The 21936-nt window shown below is 41.0% G+C and overlaps 1 protein-coding gene and 1 long non-coding RNA gene across 6 annotated transcripts in view; one reads left to right on the top strand and one right to left on the bottom strand.

Moving 5' to 3' along the window:
* The window catches only part of Cfap20dc (CFAP20 domain containing), a 255472-nt gene that overhangs the window by 184953 nt on the left and 48583 nt on the right, over nucleotides 1-21936 (top strand). For all 5 annotated transcript variants that reach the window (XM_036199888.1, XM_036199890.1, XM_036199889.1 and 2 more), the window contains one exon: nucleotides 15286-15489. In XM_036199888.1, the coding sequence (XP_036055781.1) occupies nucleotides 15286-15489 (204 nt within the window). The remainder of the gene's footprint in view (nucleotides 1-15285; nucleotides 15490-21936) is intronic.
* Nucleotides 553-15391, bottom strand: LOC118591517. Its single transcript, XR_004945937.1, has 3 exons — nucleotides 15269-15391; nucleotides 14016-14132; nucleotides 553-607 (listed from the first exon to the last, which is right to left on the bottom strand). It is a non-coding gene; the product is annotated as an uncharacterized LOC118591517 (long non-coding RNA).

Raw genomic sequence — 21936 nt, forward strand, 5'->3', positions numbered from 1 at the left:
AGGAAGTGATCTCTGGTGCCAATGCATTCAAAAGTACTTCCTACTTTCTCTTCTTTTTAAGTTTAGTGTAACAGTATTTATGTAGAGGTCTTTGATCCACTTGGGACTTGAGTTTTGTGCATGGTGACAGATATGGATCTATTTGTAATCTTTTACATATCCAGTTATGCCAACACCATTTGTTGAAGATACTTTCTTTTTTCCATTTTATAGTTTTGGCTTCTTTGTCAAAAATCAGGTGTTCATATGTGTGTGGATTAATGTCAGGGTCTTCAATTCGATTCCATTGGTCCATATGTCGGTTTTTGTACCAGTACCAGGCTGTTTTTATTACTATAGCTCTATAATAGAGCTTGAGGTCAGGGATGGTGATGCCTCCAGAGGTTGCTTTATCATACGGGATTCTTTTAGCTATCCTGGGTCTTTTGTTTTTCCATATGTAGTTGAGTATTGTTCTTTCCAAGTCTGTGAAAAATTGTGTTGGGATTTTGATGGGGATTGCATTGAATCTGTAGATTGCTTTTGGTAAGATTGAATGGCCTTCTTTCTTAGTATTTTGTTGGTGAGAGTCCATAGAACAATCATTTCATGGCTGCATAGTCTTCCCCTGTGTGAATGCAACATCATTATATGAGTTGTATTAGGCAAATAGGGTAGTTTTTATTTGGGAACTATTAATAATCTATCCTTTGATGTAATTTTAGCCTTTTAATAAAACTTGGATGGGACAGAAGAAGCAGTTTCATACTACAGGATTTCAATTAATTATAGCTATTCTCATCCCTGTTACTTTGGGTCAGTATTACTTCACTTCTAAAATAGAAATGTGGAGGTGTTACTTTCTAATCTATTTAAAGGTTTACTACGAACAAGATCTGCATATTTCTGACTTGCTTCCCATTTTTTGGCTGAAGGTTGAAATATACTGCAGTATCATCACCCATTGTAAAGACCCCAATTACACATCATCTTCCCCATGAAACTTACCTGAACTTTCAGGCTCTGACGTCACCATTTGTATTATTCCCCAACAACCACCCTCCCTTTAGAATAGACATGTATTGAGATGCACTCAATATAGCTTGAAGCAGTACAGAGATGGTTTTGGTTTGGTAGCAGACTTAATTTTTTCTCCCCTGCTGGGGATAGAACTCAGGGACTCATCCATGTTAGACAGGCACCCTGCCACAGAACTACAACCCTCACTCCTGACTGCAGGGATTTTATAGCACAATGTTCCTGCTGTACAGTAAGAGTCATGTGTGGTCACAACGGAAACTCAGTTCCTAAATGACATCGTACAGATTTATAAGCTCCAGAGCAGAAAGAAGTCCCAAGTGTTCTCTGATCTCTGTTTCCTTCCCGCTATAAAGGAACAGTAAGATTCTTGGTCTCACTTCTCTCCACATGGTAAACTGAGGCTGAAGCCCCCCAAATTTTGCAGGCAGATATTTAATTAATTAAACTATTCCATGCTAAAATCTTGAAAAGAGAGCTTGGGTGAAGGGCATCAGGTTAAAAGGTTGTTTTGTGTGCCATCTTTCTACTGGAGCTAGTTTTCTTGTTCAAGGCCCCAGGTGGCTATCAATGTGATCCTTCATTATTTGCTGCGACATAGGATGCTGTCTCATCCCAGAAATCTCATTTGCTTTGTTAACTATAAGGCTCATGCGAGCAACAGCCATTCCTTAATACAGTGGTTCTAAGTCTGTGTGTGAGACTCCTTTGGGATCAAATGACCCATTTGTGGGTATTGCCTAAGACCATCATAAAACACAGATTGTAGTTGGAGTTTTCCTGCCTGGCCCAGTCAGGACAAATCTCTCTCACCCGCCAGTCCCACAGTCTCTCAGACCTAACCAAGAAAGCACACAGAAATTTATATTGCTTATAAACTGTATGGTCGTGGCAGGCTGCTTGTTATCTGCTTCTTCTATCTTAAATTAACCCATTTCTGTTAATCTATTCTTTGCCACGTGGCTTGTGGCTTACCATTGTCTTTACATGTTGCTTCTCATGGCGGCGGCTGGCAGTGTCCCCTCCCAGCCTTCTACTTCCCAGAATTCTCTTCTCTCTTGTCCCGCCTATACTTCCTGCCTGGCCACTGGCCAATCAGAACTTTATTTACACAGAGCGATATCCATAGCACATTATGATTCATAACAGTAGCAAAATTTTGAAATACCAATGAAAATAATTTTATGGATGTGGGGGTCACTACAGCATGAAGAACTGGATTAAAGAGTCACAGCATTAGCAAGGTTGAAAACCATTGCCTTAATGCCTTGCAACTAATATCCAAAAACAGATCAATGAAAATAACCACCTGAAGGACTTAGTAGGCAAAGAACTTACCAGAGGGAGAGCACAGCTAAATTGATGGCCTTCAACACATGCCTTATTCCTAACATCTGATTGGCAGCACCTCCCTTTCCTAAAAGGATTTTTGGAGGCAAAATTAGGTTATAGTTACCATGTTGAGCCCTTCAGAGTCAGAATTACATGAAGGAAGCACTGTCTCTCTCAGTGGTTGGACGATTCAGTTAGACAACATCTTGTATGTGGAGTCCCCTTGATCTGAAGACCATACTAATAGGCCTCCTTTCAAAATAATAAAGAAAATAATGATTTGGCCTTTTCTGGTGATTTTGAAATGGCTTAAGAGATTGCAAATCAAACCTGTCTTGGAGAACTAAGTTAATTACTGGCTTGCCATAAGTTGCTCTGTCTGTGACTCTGGGAAAAGCTCCTTCCTTCTCTCTTCCCCTTACAAATGGCTGTATGAAATAAAATCATGAAAATACATAGAGTTCTAATCAAGCTTAACATGAGAGAGGCTGGCATGGAAAAGAAGTCTCAGTAAGCATTTGTGGAATGAATGCTTACTCACTCAGTCTCCTTTATTTCCACTACTGCAAATCACTGTGGTAGCCCAGCCAGGTATTCCTCAGCCCCTGCTTCATTACTGCCCATGGTGGAAGGATCTTTCTAAAGACCACCAATTCCACTGCCAGCAAACTTAACTAACTCTCAGATGTCGCCATGGACTTAAATGTGGCCTTCTCTAATTCTGCTGCACAGTTAATGACAGTCAGTCACTTGTGTGCTGCAACCCTCAAGTACCCGAGCCTTCTATCTGCAACAGAAAAATGAGGGAAGTGAACAGCAATAACAGATTATAAGTATTTTTGCCAGCACTGAGGTCCTGAAAGAGATGTTTTCACACTAAGCCACATATTCAAAGACAACCCATTGGATTCAGCAAGACAGGTTTAAACTATCTTCAGTTTTTTCCAACATAATATTTTTATTGATTATTTGGGAATTTCACACCCCCATCACACTTAATTTCTAGTCCTCCGAGGTCTACCCCTACCATGTGACCTGCTCTGCCTCCAAAAAATGAAGAAAAAAAAGCACAAGTCCAATTTGTGTTGCCTATATACTCACTGGAGCATGGTCAACTCCTAGAAGCCAGCCCCTTAAAGGAAACTGGTCCTTCCCCACTGTGGGCTCTGCCAGAAGCCCTTGATTATGCAGAGCTACACCTCTGCCAGAAGCCCTTGATTATGCAGAGCTACACTTCAGCATCCTTATTTCAATTTTTGAGACAGGGTTTCTCCGTGTAGTTTTGGTGCATGTCCTGGTTCTCGCTCTGTAAACCAGGCTGGCCTCGAACTCACAGAGATCCGCCTGGCTCTGCCTCTTGAGTGCTGGGATTAAAGGCATATGCTACTGCCACTCAGATCCTTATTACAATTTTTAAGAGTTCTCTTTGACCATTTCCTGTCTAGGCTGTTACTTTTTGGGGGGGAGGGAGGGAAGGTAGGGTCATAATCAAAGTCTTCAATGTCCCTTTTTCTCAACTGTGAGTCTGCACTCGTCAGTGCCACTGCAGAAGGAGCTGCCTTGCCCTTTTCAGTCAGCAGGAGCACAGACCATGGACTTCCAAGTGATTTCTGGCAACAGTATGGACCATGGGCATCCTCATGGTCAGCATGTGCCACAGACCTAAGTATGGTCTCTGGTAGCAGTACAGACCACAGACATCAACACTACCCTCTGCTACAGCACAGCCACAGACTCAGACATAACTCTCAGAAGCAGCATGGACCACGGACACCAACATGGTTTTAGGGAGCAGCACAGACCATGGACATGTGCATGGGCCTTGGTAGTAACACATAGCCTTCTCTCACACCTGTCATTCATTGATGTCATCTCTAGTTCCTCCTCTCCTCACCAAGCATGCACCTCTCCATTCCTCCATCTTTCCCGCCTCTCCATTGCATATTCCTTCATCATAGTATCATTGGAAACTGCAGTGTGTCCTTTTGCCCAAACAGCTTTATATGAAAATATTCATTTCAACGAGCTGCTGGTCTGGTTCAAGGTTTCTGATTTCTGACAAACCATAAATAATGAACCATCACCTGGACTTGTCTCAGATATGCTGGTTTTGTTTAGAGTCAGGGTGATCTTCTGGCTAGGCAAGGGGGCTGGGAGCAGGTTCTATTCAAGCTCCAGGCTGCCACACACTTCCCCACCCTCAGCCTCCCCAAGGCTCACTGGGCTCTCTATCTTTGTGCTTGTAGCCTGCAAGCAGCACCATTGCCCCAGGCTGTCCGTCTCCAAGCAATTCAAACATAGCAGCTTCAAGCTGGGGGCCAGCCAGCCCTATTAAGTGATGACATCTGGTTCTGTAGGACTTGCTTCTCCACACCCTCCAGTAGCTTGTAGATGGAAAAGATGTTGGGATGGACCAACTCAAAGCTCTTGATCTGGGCCTAGATGACAAGAGTTAGTCAGCCTGAGTGGAAGCCCAGCACAGGCTTCCACTGCCTGCTCGGCCCCAATTTTTAAATCTCAACCACCTTAATTTCTATTTTTGTATATGTTTTATATCACATACATTTTAATATAGTTATACACAAAGGCACATGTATTAGCTATGACTATAACATATGGACAAGATAATCAGCCTGTAAAGAATGGAGGATTTATTTTTGGCGCACAGTTTGAAGGTTTCAGTCCATGATTGGTTGGTGCTGTTGTTTAGGGGCCTGTGGAATGACAGCACATACAACAGTAGCATATGGCAAAACCATTAACTTCATGGCCAAGTGGTGAAAGAGAAAAGAAAAGGAAGACACAGGTGTACCCCACCCCCAGTCACTAGCCCACTTCTCCAAAGTTACACTTCCAGGCATAGCAAGATAGCTCAATGGGGAGAGGTACTTGCTGCACACATCTGGATATCTGAGTTCAATGCCCAGAACCCACATTAAGGTGAAGGAGAAAAATCTCTCTCCACATGTCCTCTAGCCTCCACACATGCACCATGGCACACATGCACAGGCATGCATATGTGGAGAGAGAGAGAGTTCTGTTCCCCTCTGTGTAAGACCCTGAGCAAGTCCTTAGCACATGAGCTTTTGATGGATATGTGATAGCCAAACCACACTGTTTTCTCTAAGTATGGATATCACTAGCATGCTGTCACTGTGTGGTGCTAAGCATTTGCTATCTACTAGTAAAAGGCAATCACCTCATTCCATGAGGCTACTATAACCTCTTACAGATGAAGAAGCTAAAGAAGGCATGAAGAGATAGATGCTGTCCTCAGTCATGGCTGGAAATGGTAAAACTAGGATCTGGCTGTAGATCTGCCTCATAGAATCATCACCTCAAGCTTTTATTTTCTTATCAATACCCAGCTATTCAGTCACAGTACAGGCTTGTGAATTAAATAAACAGATTGGATACATGGATCAGTCATACTAAAGACATCAATTTCTTCTTAAAGAAAATTGAAAAATTAAAGTACTATTATCCATTGTAAAAAACACATTCTAGCAATGGTTTTACCTACTGGGATGTTCAGTTCCATAACTTGGCAAGACAACAAGGTCACTTGTTCACTGTTGTACCTCTGGTTACTAAACTTTAATTTATATGATTCATATACCATAAAAATCACCTGTTTAAAACAGACAATATCCAGGAATTTTAATGCAATCTGTAACCACCTTGGTGACCTAATTTTATAGCATTTTGACCACCTCCAGGGGAAGTTATATACCATTGGAAGTTGCTTCCATACCTTCTTCCAAGCCTCTGACATCTCAATCTACTTCCCATGTCTATGTATTTGCCTACTCTAGACTTGTCAGATAACAAAATAACATGATGTGTGGCCTTTACATGTGGCTGCTTTCATGTAGTGTAATCCTTTTGAGGTCCATGTAGACTGTGGAATGTAACAAACTTTTATTAACCTTTATGACTGAATTACATTATATAAGATGGATAAACAAAATTCCATTGATTAGTTGATGAACATTTGGCTATTTTCACCTTCTGATAATTTGGAATAATGTTGCTATGAACATCTGTATACACCATTTGGGGTTTTCTGTATGTTTGTTTGATTGATTGGTGTGTGTGTGTGTGTGTGTGTGTGTGTGTGTGTGTGTAAGAAAATATGGACTTTCGGTTCCCATTGTATGTTCAGGAGTAAGTTTCTAGGCCTCATAAATACTCTATGCTAAGCATTTTGAGAAACTGCAAACTTCTTTTTCCAGACTAGCTTCTCCATTTTATATACTGACCCAGCAATGTCTGAAAGGTCTCATTTTTCCACAGTTGCCAACACTTGTTACTATCCATATATTTTCATATAACCAGTGAAAGTGAGTGAACTACCACTGGAATTATGAGTTGCATATGTCTCTGACAATGATACTGACCACATTGCCATGTTTTATTGTGACCTCAACCACTTCTTCTGACTTTGAAATAATTACCTTTTTAGTGCTTTTTCATTGGAATATAGATGTTGTTCCACTTATGATATGTTTTCCCAAAGCTTATTAAATACTCATTAATGTTCCTACATTCTGACAACAGAAATAATCCATCAAGAATACATAATAACTGTAAATATGTGGAGGCCAAATTTGGGACTTCTTAAATTTATAAAACAAACACTAGTGTGAATAAAAGGTGAGCTAGATCAAGATCCAGTAATAGTGGGTAACTCTGGGGTGCCACTCTCATCTTTAGATAGGCAATGAAAACTAATATTCAGTGAAGAAACTTCAGATGAACTATGCCACAGATAAAATGGACATAACATATCTATAGAATATACACTCTTTTCAGAAGCCCATGAACTTTCTCTAAATTGGACCACATTCTAGGTCACAAAGCAAGTCCAAACAAATGCAAAATAATTAAAATTGTTCCTTACATATTATCAGATCATAACAGAATAAAGCTAGAACTCAATAACAAGAGAAACTACACAGAGACTTGGAGACAGTTTGGTGAACACATGAGTCACAGAGGAAAACTGTGGGAGTTTCTAAATTCTTTAAATCAAACAAAAATTAAGCACAACTACCAGTTTCCCTACAATGTAAGTAAGTCAGTTCTAAGGAAAGTTTATAGTTACTTCTATTAAGAAATCTGGGCGCTGGGCTGTGGTGGTGCACGCCTTTAATCCCAGCACTCAGGAGGCAGAGGCAGATCTCTGTGAGTTCGAGGCCAGCCTGGTCTCCAAAGCAAGTTCCAGGAAAGGCGCAAAGCTACACAGAGAAACCCTGTCTCAAAAAAAAAAAAAAAGAAAGAAAGAGAGAGAGAAAGAAATCTGGGCATTTTCAAATAAATAGCCTAATGATGCACATTGGGGGCCTAGAAAAAAGAGTAAAGAAACCATTCAACAGAGTGAAGAGACAGCCTGCAGAATGGAGGAAATGTAGTTGCCAATTGTACATCAGTCAGGAGATTGACATCTAGAATATATAAAGAATTACAAAAACTTAAACACCAGAAAAGGAAAGAAATCATCCCTTCAGTAAATGAGCTGAGGAACTGAACAGATGGTTCTCAAAAGAAGAAGCACAAATAGCCAATAAATATTTGAAAGGATGTTTGATGTCCTTACTCGTCAGGAAATTGCAAATTAAAACTGCTTTAAGAATCTGTTTTCCCCTATCAGAATGACTGTCATCAAGAAAATAAGAAAATGACCTTTATGCACTGCTGGCAGGATGTAAACTAGTCAGGCCACTGTGGAATTAGTATGAAAATTCCTTTAAAAACTGAAATCTACCCTAGTTCCTGGGTGTAATCCTGAGGAAATATCCAAAAGATTCTCAGTCAACATGGAGATACTTGTACATGCCTATCTATTGCTGCTCTGTTCACAAGTCCTGGGTGTCCATCAAAGATGAGTGGGTAAAGAAAAGATTTACACACAATGAAATTTTATTCAGCCTTTAAAAAAGATAAATGAAACTATAACATTTGCAAGGAAATGGGTAGAACTGGAGATCTATATGTTTATCAAAATAAATCAGACAGAAAGATAAATACTACATGTATACACTCATATATGGACTAGAGACTTGTGGGGTGGGAAAAGGGGACTCTGAGAGGGAGAAAGGAGGAAACCAGGAGAAAATAACATAATACATGTGTCATGAAAAGTCTGTAATAACAATGGCAGAGTGATATCACCCTTAATATGTTGTTTTCTAAATCAAAGTACATATAAAGCATTTACATGATACTTTTAAAAGTAATTACATATATGGGGAGACAAGTTTTGTGATACCAGGCCTCTGGAGCTATGAATAAAACTTTAACTGAGGTTTCCTAACAAGACTCCAAAACGTCTTCTCATCATATTATCAAATAGCAACACTATAAAAAAAAAAAAAAAAAAACCTCAAATTATGGAGATGGCACTATCTTATTAGAAAGCATTTAGGGTCTTAGAAACTCCAAGAATTGTTTTCAGAATTCCATTTTTTTTTTTTCATAAAGCACTAAGACAGAAAAGGCAGTAGCTAACTCAAAGTGTCCCTTAAGGAAGGAAAGGTTTTGATGGTAAGATCTGAAAGTTATCATGAGTTGTGGGAAGTTCTTTTGACTATAAATAGTATTTCCAGATATGCCAGGAAACTTCAAAATTACTTTTAAGTTATGCATTAGACCTGAGTGCAAAGTCTCTTCTTCATATGTAAGGCTGAGATATTACCCATAGTTTAAGCCGAAAGGAAAGGGAATATGTTCAAGCTTTCATATACTAATTCCTGTCCTGTACATTGAAATAATATTGATGTGCTGCCAAGATGGCTCAGCAGATAAAGGCACTTGTGCCAAGCCTGACTACCAGAGTTCAATCTCCATGACCTACATGGTGGAAGGAGAGAACTGACTATTGCTAGTTGTCCTCTGACCATGTCATGGGTACATGCAAATGCACACTCCTGTGTACACACACACACACACACACACACACACACAGAGTGTAATTTTTGTGCATTCATTTTCAATAAATTCTAAGAAGTCTTTAATTTCTTTATTTCTGCTTTGACCAAGTAGTCATTCAGGAGGGAGTTGTTTTCCATTTCCATGAGTTTATAGGCTTTCTGTTGTTTTTGTTGTTGAAATCCAGCTTTAGTCCATGGTGGTCTGATAGGATATGGGGGATTATTTCAATTTTCTTGTATCTGTTTAGACTTGCTTTATGTAGCTGGATTTTTCTTTGAGCCACCAGCTCACAAAAAAATAACACAGAGGCTTATTAATTCTGAAAGCTCAGCCTGTAGCTTAGGCTTGTCCCTCTAGCTCTTATAACTTAAATTAACCCATTTGTATTCATCTATGTGTTGCCGTGTGACTCATGGCTTTTACCTCTCTTCCTACATGTCTTACTTCCTTTGTATCCAGCTGGTGACCACCTTTCTTCTTCCCTGAGACTTCTCTGTCCCCAGAAGTTCCACCTAACTTCTTCCTGCCTAGCTATTGGCTATTCAGCTCTTTATTAAAGCAATCACAGTGACATATCTTCACACAGTGTAAAGGAATATTCTGCAATACTTTGTGAGCAGGTATGTGATTAATTTTGGATAATGTTTCATGAAGTGCTGGAAAGAAGGCATATTCTTTTGTGTTTGGGTGAAATGTTCTGTAGATATGTTAGGTCCATTTGATTCATAATATTTGTTAACTCCAGTATTTCTTTGTTTAGTTTTTGTCTGGATGACCTGCTCTACCAAAACAATAAAAAGTCCAGCTTATATTGTTTTCTCCCAGGGTCCATGGAAGAGTCTAACAACCAGCTGAGGATTCTAATCTGAGAGATATCAAATGAACCTAAGCACACTGAGTTCTTTAGTCTGTAGCTGGAGACCTCTCTCCAGCCCCCACCAAGCCCTGTTAGTCTGACACCCACTTATAAAATAAACACTCAGATGCTTATATTATTTATAAACTGTATGGCCATGGCAGGCTTCTTGTTATCTACTTCTTCTATCTTAAATTAACCCATTTCTAGTAATCTATACTTTGCCACATGGCTTGTGGCTTACCTGTACCTTACATCTCACTTGTCATGGCGGTGGCTGGCAGGTCTCTCTTCCGCCTTCCACTTCCCCAAATTCTCTTCTCTGTTTGCCCTACCTATACTTCCTGCCTGGCTACTGACCAATCAGTGTTTTATTTACTAACCAGTCAGAGCAGCGCACTTGACATACAGAACATCCCACAGCATTAGTCCAGTCACTTTATTCTTCTCAGTCAATTCTATCTACACAGCTTCTTTTCTTTTTGCATACTTAGCTCCTCTCAGTCCCTCCTGCTCTCAGTCCCTTCGGCAGTTCTCTCATCTCTATCTAGTTCTTTCCATCTCCCTCATATTTGTTCTTCTCAATCAATTCTCCCCGCTGCTCTCAGAGAACCAGTATATATACATATGCAGTTATTCCTCGGCAAAGCAATATGAGGCTTGAAGTTTTCAGGGTCATAGAGAGAGGTGATAAGGATCCACACATAAAGCAATAATTGTCAGCTTCCAATTACAACCCAAAAGGGGAGTGACTAAAGGGGAGTTCTCTGGTAGGGTCAACTAAAGCTAAGATCAATTAGGGAATCTAGGAACAGCACCTGGCTGAGGAGGAATTAAAACTTAATTTGCACAAGAAAGAAGCTTAGCACCTATCACCTCCCTGGCCTTGCAATCTCCTTGGGTCAGTGGGAAGTAGCTACCTTAACTCAGTAGCTAGCAAGGGGCTAAAACATCATCCCAGGAATGTGAGCAACCTGAGATGAAGGTAAGTAATTGAGGATTTAATTGCTAATGGTTATTTTATCTTATCTGTAAGTGAGATGAGCTAATGTTTATCTGCATGTGTCCTTGGATAAAAAGGAAATACTTTTGTCTGGAGAATGGCCCTGGCCAGATTTATGTTAATGAACAATAAACACAGCTGGGGACAGTTATCCAATTATCCCCAAATGTATAGGGAAAGTTGTGCCCAAGACTGAGGTGCAATCATAAGATTACATGTACACTAACATGGAGATGCACTGTAAATGGGGAGAATCATAGCTATTATTACACAAGAAGTTTACAACAAGAGAGAGTCAGTTCATTCAAAAGGCAGTAATTCCATAACGCCTTATGTGATGGTTTCCTCTAACAGAACCCTTAGGTTGACCTGAACTCTAGTTGTCACTGCTGTATACTCCCATGGACTTTTGCTACCAGCAATTCTAAATACTGCCCATTGGTAAGAGTGCAGTATTGAAGTCTCCCATGTAATATGTGATGTGTTGATGTGTGATTTAAGCTGTAGTAGTGTTTGTTTTATAGGTGCCTTGTGTTTAGGACAAAGATGTTAAGAATTGAAATTCCATATTGGTGGACTTTTTCCTTTGATCAGTATTAAATATCCCTCTCCATCTCTTTTGATTAATTTTGGTTGGAAGTCTGTTTTGTTAGATATTAGGATAGCTATATAACCTTGCTTCTTGGGTCAGTTTGCTTGGAAAATCTCTTTCCAACTGTTTACTCTGAGGTAATCTTTGATGTTGAGGTGTGTTTCTTGTATGCAGCAGAAGAATGGATTCTGTTTTCATATATCTGTTAGCCTGTGTCTTTTTAATTGGCCAATTGAGTCCATCAATTTTGAGAGATTGATTTAGTGACCAATTTTAGTGACCAGTGATTGTTAATTCCTGTTACTTTGGTGGTGGTGGTGGTGGTGGTGGTGGTGGTGGTGGTTTTGTGTGTGTATGAGAGACAGAGAGAGAGAGAGAGAGAGAGAGAGAGAGAGAGAGAGAGAGAGAGATTCTCTTCCTTCAGTTTTGTTGGTGTGAAATAATTTAGTGACTGTGTTTTTGTGGGTGTAGTTAACCTCCTTGGGTTGGAATTTTCCTTCTAGCATCTTCTATAGGACTTGTTTAGATATTGTTTATATCTGACTTTTTCATGGCATATTTTGTTTTGTCCATCTATGGTAATTGAAAGTTTACTGGGTATAGTGGTCTAGATTAGCATCCATGGTCTCTTAGAGTCTGCAGGAAATCTGTCCAGGCCCTTCTGTCTTTTAGAGTCTCCATTGAGAAGTTGGGTGTAATTCTAATAAGTCTACCTTTGTTTGTTACTTGGCCTTTTTCCTTTGCAGATTTTAATATTCTTTTTTGTTCTATATGTTTGGAGTTTTGATCATTGTGTGGCAAAGCAACTTTCTTTTTTGGTCCAATCTATTTTGGTGTTCTGTAAGCTTCTTGTACCTTCATAGGAATATTCTTTAGGTTAGGAAAATTTTCTTCTATGATTTTTATTAAAAATATTTTCTGGTTCTTTGAGTTGAGATTTGTCTACTTCTTCTGTTCCTATTATTCTTGGATTTGGTCTTTTCATAGTGTCCCAGATTTCCTGAAATATTTTAGATTTAATATTTTTTGACTGATAAATCTATTTCTTCTATCATATCTTCAGTGCCTGAGATTCTGTCTTCCATCATGTGTATTCTGTTGGTGATACTTGCATCTGTAGTTCCTGTTCACTAACCTAGATTTTCCATTTCTAGAATTCCCTCAGTTTGTTTTCTTTATTGCTTCTATTTCCATTTTCAGGTTTGAACAATTTCCTTCAACTGTTTCTTTGTTTTGTTCTGTTTTTTTCTTTCTTGGCTTTCTTGGTATTCTTTAAGAGATTTATTGATTTCCTCCAAATTTTTGTTTGTCTTTTCTTCAATTTCCTTAAGGGAGTTCTTCAATTCCTCTTTAAGGACAACTATCATCTTCATAAAATTGGTTTTAAGGTTATCTTTTGAACTTCAGCTGTGTTGGAATGTTCAGGTCTTACTGGCATAGGATAGCTGGGCTTGGGTGGTGCCATATTACCTTGGGTGGTGGTGCTCTTGTTGATTGTGTTCTTACACTGGCATCTAGGCATCTGGGTTTGGTATGATTATAGGTCTAGGTGCTGATTTCTGAGTTTGTCTATGTTAGATAGGCATTTTGTTCCTTAGTTTCTGTTTCTTCTTTGATATTCCGGTCTTTGTGGTCTGGGTTTCTGTCAACTTGCATGACCTCTGATCCAGCAGGGAGTCACTGCCCAATTGGGACTGGACTTCTGGCAGGTGTGCTAGCTTGGCCTTTGGTGCAACAAAGGGGTCTCTGTCCAAATTGAGGAATGGGATGTGGTGATCAGGAGGGTAGTGGGGATTGAGGCCACCTATCTGTGGTTCTGGAGGCCCATTTGGTCTCTGGTCCAGCAGGGAGTCTCTGCTTGAGTTTGCCTATCTGTTTTTTACTTGGCCTGTATGTCTTTTTCCAACTGGTATGGCCTGCTCCTGGGCAGCAGAAGTCCACCCAAGTTGATGCTGGAGGCACAGAGCAGGAGGGGATGGCAGTGTGGCCAGAGAGGGGGACAGTGGAATGGGTCTTTGGGAATGGAATCTAGGGAGTAGGGCAGTTCTGCTGGCAGGCAAGTCACTCACCTGTTCTGACTGGTGTGGCCTGGGCCTGAGCAGTGGACATCAGCCCGAGTTGGAGGTAAGACACATGGGGGTGGAGGGGGCAATGAATGTTTGGGAACTGAATCTGGGGAGTGGGGCAGTTCTGTGGACAAGTCGGTCACTCCTAAAAATGCAATTTTTAAAAATTAAAGAAGAAATAATAATATTTATTTGTGTTAGCATCTGGAAAGTTACAGTAATAATCTTGATTCCATCTACTCTCTGTTCTGCATCAAGAAGATAGATGTGAGGCCTTTCTGGATTGCAGACCTTACATTTTTTCCCACCTTGCATTAATTATCTTCCATATATCTGTAATTTGAATATATTTGGTGTTAGTAGTCAATGCTGCTGAAATTTGTCCATTACCTTATAAGCCGAGCATTTGTCTGGAAAGGGTGGTTTCTCTTTTCAAACCTCCTTTTAGATTGGCTGTGGTGACTCACACCTGCACCCTCAGTACTCAAGAGGCTGAAATAGGAGAATTACTGTGACTTCAAGGTCATCCTGGGCTGTGGGGAAGCCTTCTTCCAAAAAGCATCAGCAGTAAACAGATAAATTCATCTAATTAAAAAATTCTTTGGAGCCCAGTGCTGGTGGTGCACACCTTTAATACCAGCACTTGGGACACAGAGCCGGGCAGATCTCTGTGAGTTCGAGGCCAGCCTGGTCTACAGAGTGAGATCCAGGGGAGACATCCAAACTACACGGAAAAATTCTGTCTCAAAAAACAAAACAAACAAACAAAAAAAAACTGCTTTGGGTTTGGGCCCTGAAGTTAAGCATCTACAGATATTCAGATCTTCACCAAGGGACTCTAGCCAGAATCAGGCAGTTATAGTGATGACCTGTATAGCTCATGGCTAACTAGTCAGTTGCAAGGGCAGTTGTTGGTTAGACAACTACAGTTGGAACAAATGCTAAAAGTCAAGACTTTTAAATGCTAAAAGTCAAGACCTTTAAATTCTCTAATACATAATAGAGGAGGTGTCCCACTTGTCATTGTCAGAAAAAGGCCTTCCCAAGGAAGAATGGATGGCATCAGTTAGCCAGCCAGCCAGCCAGAGGGAACTAGCATGAAAGGGGAGCTAAAGCAAGTTTGATGCTTTTGAGGTTCTTCATGAAGGCAGTGTGCAGAAATATTGGATTGGGTAGGGAGGGTAACCTCTCATGAAGGTGTGCAGAGCATTTGGGTCTCCATCAGAGGGGAGCCATTGTAGATAGGGCTATAGTCACACTTGTTGGTAACCCATAAAATTGAAATCAGACCGGTCAGTGGTGGTCCATGCCTTTAATCCCAGCACTGGGGAGGCAGAGCCAGGTAGATCTCTGAGTTCGAGGCCAGCCTGGACTACCAAGTGAGTTCCAGGAAAAGGCGCAAAGCTACACAGAGAAACCCTGTCTCAAAAAAAAAAAAAAAATTGAAATCAAGTGACTCATTGTCATACCTCTGTATCTTGGTCAGGAATACTACTGGAGGAACTACCAGCCCAGCCAGATGAGCGAATGTGAGCTGCAGATGCTAGCCAGCCTCCGTCGGCAGCAGAATGAAGACCTGGAAGACAGGGGGGCTCCTCATGGCCTGAGTGCATCCCAGGTGGACAACTGTAATGTTAGCATCAGTACCAGCAGTGATGATACAACCACATGGAACTCTTGTCTGCCACCTGTGAGTCCTGTACTTTGCATCTACTCCCTTACCTTCAAAGGGAGCAAGCCCATTTCTAACAAATCCCAGCCTTATCCAGGGAAAGTAGAGTCCAGATGAGGCACTCACCATGAGACATGCAGAGCTCATTCTGAGATAGTCTTTTAAGGGAGAGACTGGTAATAGAGGATGCCATTGTCTTACACTCACTTACACACCCTTGGAGATGTGTGTATGATGATTGATTGTCTTAGTTCTCTTTTGTTCTCACAATAGATGAGAACCAGGTCATTTATACACATAAATACCATTTTGTTTAGTTCTAAAGTCTGGAAAGTCCAGGGTCAAAGACCTATATTTAGCAAAGATCTTCCTTGAGCATCATCCCATGATAGCGGGGAGAATGGGGTGGGGATGGGGAGTGGGAAGCAAACTAGTGAAAAGGGGATCAATGAATCTTTTTATCACAAACTCGTTCCCACAGTAATGGAATTAATTTATTCATGAATGAATTCATAAATATCCCACCTCTCTTCTCCTTCATGTAGGCAATTAAGTTTCTGATATATGAACTTTGGAAGGGATGGATCCTCAAATCACAGCAGTATATGAAATCATGCAGGGTTCTGAAAATCCCTGCTCCTAGCACAAGCCTTTTGCCACATAAAAGAGACTTAATATTTTCAATGAATACTTATTAAATGAATGAACAAAAGGGAAAAGACTATAGACATAGTAAATACTGTTTACCTACAAGGACAGAAAAGAACCTTCTGTAGAAGTCACTAGATGTTTACTGACTCCTCTGTGTTTGAGGGGCCATGATAGGAGCTACAGATACCTGTGTCCACATGTCTAAACACATTAGTATAGCCATCACCCTCTCCATGGCCTAGCAGAGAATGAAATCTAAGATAACTTTGACTCAAGCTCATACATAGCTGTATAAAGCTAGGAATGTAGCACAGTGGTTGAGTCCTTGCCTAGCATGTGTAGCATCCTGGCATCCATCTCCAGCACTGATATTTTGTTTAATAAACAAAAGCTGACTCTTCATCATACAGACAGTCTGCAATCCCAACCAGAGTAACAAGATACAATCTCTGAGTCCTACAGTGCCAACATAGGCTCCTGGCCGTCTCTTGCCTGCTTCCTTAGGTGCCATCTGGAAACAATAAAAAGTTAAAGTCGGGGATGGAGAAGCAGCTCATCATTTAAAGATACTCACTGCTCTTGTAGAGGACCTGGGCTTGGTTTCCAGCACCAATATGCTGTGAGCCATCTGTAACTCCAGTTCCAGGAAATTCTGTGTCCTCTTCCAGCCTACACAGGCACCAGACACACATGTGGTATACATACAAACATGCAGACAAAAAAATCCAAGCACATAAAATAAAAATTAACAAGTCTTCAAAAGTTTTAAATTATGCTTTAAACCGACATAAATACTAACTTCAAATGTGGTAGACAGAAGTTTTATATATTTAACAGATATTCATTTTTGCGATCTGCTTTTATCTTAAAACCAGGTTTTCCAGGTCTCTAACATCTTTGTAGGCCTTCCATGTTTCAGTAGTCCCTCCATCACATGGTCATGTGTGTCACCTGAATCTTTCCAGCTGGCATTAGTGTTTCCACTTCCCAGTGAGAACACTGAGAACCTGTCTGTTTCCGTGGTAACTCCTGCTATATGAGTGGTTTGTCACATAGGTGCTACAGACATCCAGGGGAGGACGAGGCTCCTGCATTCTCAAGAGAATATGCAAGTCATCATAGAAGGTGAAATCAAATAGACTCCTAGGAGATGCAAGGTGGAAAATCACCACCAATGTCCACTTAGTGCCTATTATCTCCCTCTCCTCCACCTCCAGCTTTCTCTTGCTTAGTTTGTGGTTTAATTAGACATGGATACATATAACTCTTCAAACAGCCTTGGTGCTGGACAGTATATACCACCCAGAAAAATACCTATGTCCCTGTGACTTTGGCCACAGAGCATCCTCACACCAAAGTGAAAAATCGTAAGGATCGGGTGCAGACAGAGTCGAAGCAGTGCCTTTCTTATAGAATATTCCTCAGCAGTCATAAGCCCCAGTTAGAAAGAGAACAGTGGCCTCTGGATGGAGCTCATTTTGTCAGGAAGTGGCTCAGAGACCAGCAGTACAGAGGGCAAGCTGAGGGATGATTATTTATGGACTGAGAAGTCTGAACTCTTGGTTGCCCTGGATACCCGGTTCTCATCACTGTCCTGTTCTGGCAAGAACTGAAGTCTCCTGCATGACAAGTACTCTGCTCTAAAAGCACACAGCCAAAAATAACACCATTAGTAATGAACTTAATAACCCCTCTATTCAACCAAATGAGAAATTGAAATGTCTATTTTTTAGACAGAAAATTTTGAAAATCCTACCTTTAGTATTCATAGGATATGTTTATTATTTCATCAAATTCAGTTCGCTCCAATATTGGAACTATCAACAAATGGGAAATTGCATTCCATAATGAAAACTGCATCCTTCTGATCATGTGGAGTTTAAATAGAGCAATTTACAAGTATTGTTTCAACCTCTCTGAGAGCTCATGCTTTTCTCCTCAGAAAAGGTGTGGAGATGGTGAGAAACAAAATGAAAGGCTCCTGGTGTTGCCACAGGATGCTGCCCCCCGATTTTGTCTTGGTGAATGGTGCTACCCTCCAGTGGCCCTCTTGCCAGAAGATTGGAAGACATTGCTCCTTCTCCCACATTTTCATTTTCCTGTATCCATACTGGTCTTCACATCCTAAGGCTCTTCTATTTGTTTCTTTTTCTAGTTAAGATTTTTAGATTTATCTATTTTATTTCATGTGTATGAGTGTTTTGCCTGCATATATGGATGCTCACCATGTGCATTCCTGGTGCCCTCAAAGGTCAAAAGAGGATGCCTGATCCACTGGAACTGGAGTTATGAATGGTGTAAATCACCATGTGAGTGCTGAGAACCCAACCCAAGTCCTCTGCAAGATCGCCAAGTATTCTTAACTGATGACCCATCTCTCCACCTCTTTGCTTCTTAATCTCTACTGCCTAACACCACAGACTTGGCATAGTGTTACTCATCTGAATTTCTTCAGCAGTACCGCATCATCTTCTCACCTCTGGTCCAAGTACCACAGGCTGTGGGTTAGGAGCACTGATTCTGAAGACATAGTGTTGAGAATCAAATCAAAGCCAGCCTGTTACCTTGTAAAGCAACTGGTGCTGAATTTGAAACATAATAAGCACTTGGTAAAAATCTTGGTTTTCAGAGATGACTCAGATGTTAAGAACAATCGCTGCTCTTGCAGAGGGCCAAGATTGTGTTCCCTGCACCCATAGCAGGCAGCTCACAGCCACCTGTAACCTCAGCTCTGCCTTCTTCTGGTCTTAATAGATACACACACAGCATATGCTCACAGACATATACACATAAACAAAGTAAATCTTTTTTTTTTAAATTTAGTTCTCATTTTTCACACTAGACCTTTGTAAAGCCCAGGTGTGTTCTGCTCTCTTCCTTATGTAAAGCCCTTCAGTGGTTCCTCATGGCCTCGAGTCTGGCACAGAGGCCCCTACACTCTGAGAAGTACCCCCATCCAGCTTCTCTCCACCCCTCACTCCATGCTTTCAAACCATTTGTAGTTCCCTAGCTGCATTGTGTGAATATCTGTGTACCTTGTACCAGAGTATCCCTCAGACAGCTCCAGAGCTTTCTGAGATTCTACTCTAGGCCTCACTGTTCAGGCTTACTTCATGCCCTAGAACCAGGAGTACCCGACTCCTAGCCCAAACTTGCTCATTTCTGTCATATCCATTTATTCTGCACCTTGTTTAGTGCAATATGTTGGGAAGTGGCCTGGGTGTTGGGAACAAAATTTGTCCTCATCTTAAGATGTTCACATCCTGTAATTCAGGATGGTGAAGGGTGATAAAACAAAAATCTACGGGATGATGTAGGAGGAGCTGTAGCAGGAATCTTAAAAGTCTTATTAATAAAATCAAACCTGAGGCCAGTTATTGGGGTGAATGTTGGAAGATCAGAGAAGCAGAACAAGCCACAGCTACCTCACCTCGCCAGTTCCTCAGCTGATCCTGTTTCCTCAGACTGCAAACTTCTGTGTCCTCATCCCAATGGCTCTCAGCTGAACTGTGCTGCTCCAAAGCCTAAAAGCTTAACCAGCCAAATGCTTAACTAGCCAAATGCCTCTAGTTTCTGGTCTTCACGCCTTATATATCCTTCCCTTTCTGCCATCACTCCCTGGGATTAAAGGCTCGATTTCTGGGATTAAAGGTGTGTGTCTTCATGCTGGCTGTATCCTTGAACACACAGAGATCCGCCTAGTTCTGCCTTCCAAGTGCTGGGATTAAAGGCTTCTGCTATGACTTGCTCTGACCCATTTTCTAGCCACCACTTTTGGGCTCTGTATCGAGTGGCTGTCTGTTCTCTGACCCCAGATAAATTTATTAGGGTGCACAATATATTGGGGAACACAATACCACCACAAGGAGCAATAAATTTGGCTGCTGAGTACCAGATGTGCTTTCAGAGAAGGCATCGGTTAAGTCAAAGTTCAAGAATGCTTATTCATTTACACATAGACAAAAGGTAAAGAATTTCAGATTGTAAAAAGGAGCAAACACATCTGTGGAGGTGAGTCTGGAGTCCCTCCTTAGGCAAGACACCCACCGCTTCAGGCCTCTACCTCTCCTTCAGCTCACATAGAACTTGAAACTCACCATTCCTACCTAGCCCATCCCATCCAGCATATGCACAGGAGAATGACACACTACTCAAGCCACACTGTGTCACCTGATCGTCACTGGGGGAGCCCCTGCCCCTGCTCCCTGCCAGAGTGTTCTTCATAGCACTCATCCCTATGAGATTTACACATTGGCTAGCTTTTTATTAAAGAATTATTTTACATTAATTCATTTGTGAAGGGTACCCACCATGGCACAGGTGTGGAGGTTGGATGACAGCATAGGAGAGTTAGTATTCTTCCACCATGACAGTCGAAGGGATTGAACCCAAGTTATCAGGCTCATGGCAAGCACTTTTACCTGCTGAGCCAGCCCCTAAAGAATTTATTTTTAAAGTGTTTTACAATTCACTGCAAAACTAGAAGTTACAGAAATATCAAATAAATGTCTCTCTCCTCACATACATTCAGCCTCCTGCATTTTCAATAGGTTCAACTATAGCACTTAGCAGTATTCAATTACCATTGTTACCAGTGTCCTCAGTCCTGGATATAAGACCCATAAAAACAACCTGGCATGAGGCAGCACAGCTGGTTGTTATTCATTGATCAAATGAAGCAATCAGTAACATGCACACTAAATAATTCCTTTTTACTCTAAAGTAAACTGGTTTTCATCAGCTCCAAAATACACATCAGCTCTGTTCTGCTGTAAGTCTTGAGTGGCACATGTAATATTTTATGTTAAATATTGATACTAAACATTCAGTATACACCTTGAGAAGCTCTCCCTCTGAGCAAGGCTTTGTGAGCAACTGTGGGCACAGGAGATTTAGTGAGGCCACATCCAGTACCTGTGCCGATGGGAGGATTTCACAGATGCTACGTGTGGAGCTAGAGAGGAGACACGGAGTACAGTAAAGTCTTTAGCAACAGCTATTGTGTTTGCACAAGCTCTGATTCCCCAGCATCAGTTCTGAGCAGTATGTACTGTTTAAAAGGTGTTTAGATGTAATAAATTAGTCATTTAAACTGTAATTAAATGTAACCATATTCTCTTCACAAATTGGCTTTTATAGGCTTCTTAAGCTAAATAAATAATTTATTGAGAAATCCATTGGCCTTTGACAGACAAATTTTTCGAAGTTTCTAACTTAAACCCAAATTCAATTAAAAGAATACTTTACTATGTCTGTGGAAACCTGGCTATAAGTAATCGATTTTGGAGGCATTCTGAAAGGAGTAACCCTCATGAGATTTGTTCCAAAACTGGGTTCTGTGCAGCCTTGGGAAGGGAACTAAGACTTGGTTACAATGAATTTTGAGTGAATGTGTTTCTGGTTTTGACTGGCAGTAGCATGAAAACGTTCCCTTCATGGAGTATGGGTGTGCTCACATGCGTGCACACATGAGTTTAGTTTCATATGATAACCAAAAGAATATAAAGCTGTCCTGGGCCCAAATCCCACATTCGTCTTTTACTGGCATTGTAAAATGGATTCACCAAGTGCTTTCCCATATTGCTGTCTGCCAGCAAATGAGCCAAGTTCCCAAGACTGGAACCTGCTCCTCTCAGGGGTATTTCTTCAAGTTTTCTAGAGCACTTCCCCTTTCCATGGCTACTAGAGCTATACAGGTGGGCCAGGGCCATGCAGGTGGGCCAGCAAGATAGTCTGTGCTTGTTTGGTTATGCTTGCACACTGGTGTCCACACTGCCCGCCACCCACAGAATGTTGATGACAGTCTTTGGTGGT

The sequence above is a fragment of the Onychomys torridus genome, chromosome 9 (assembly GCF_903995425.1).
Source record: "Onychomys torridus chromosome 9, mOncTor1.1, whole genome shotgun sequence".
Classification (NCBI taxonomy): domain Eukaryota; kingdom Metazoa; phylum Chordata; class Mammalia; order Rodentia; family Cricetidae; genus Onychomys; species Onychomys torridus.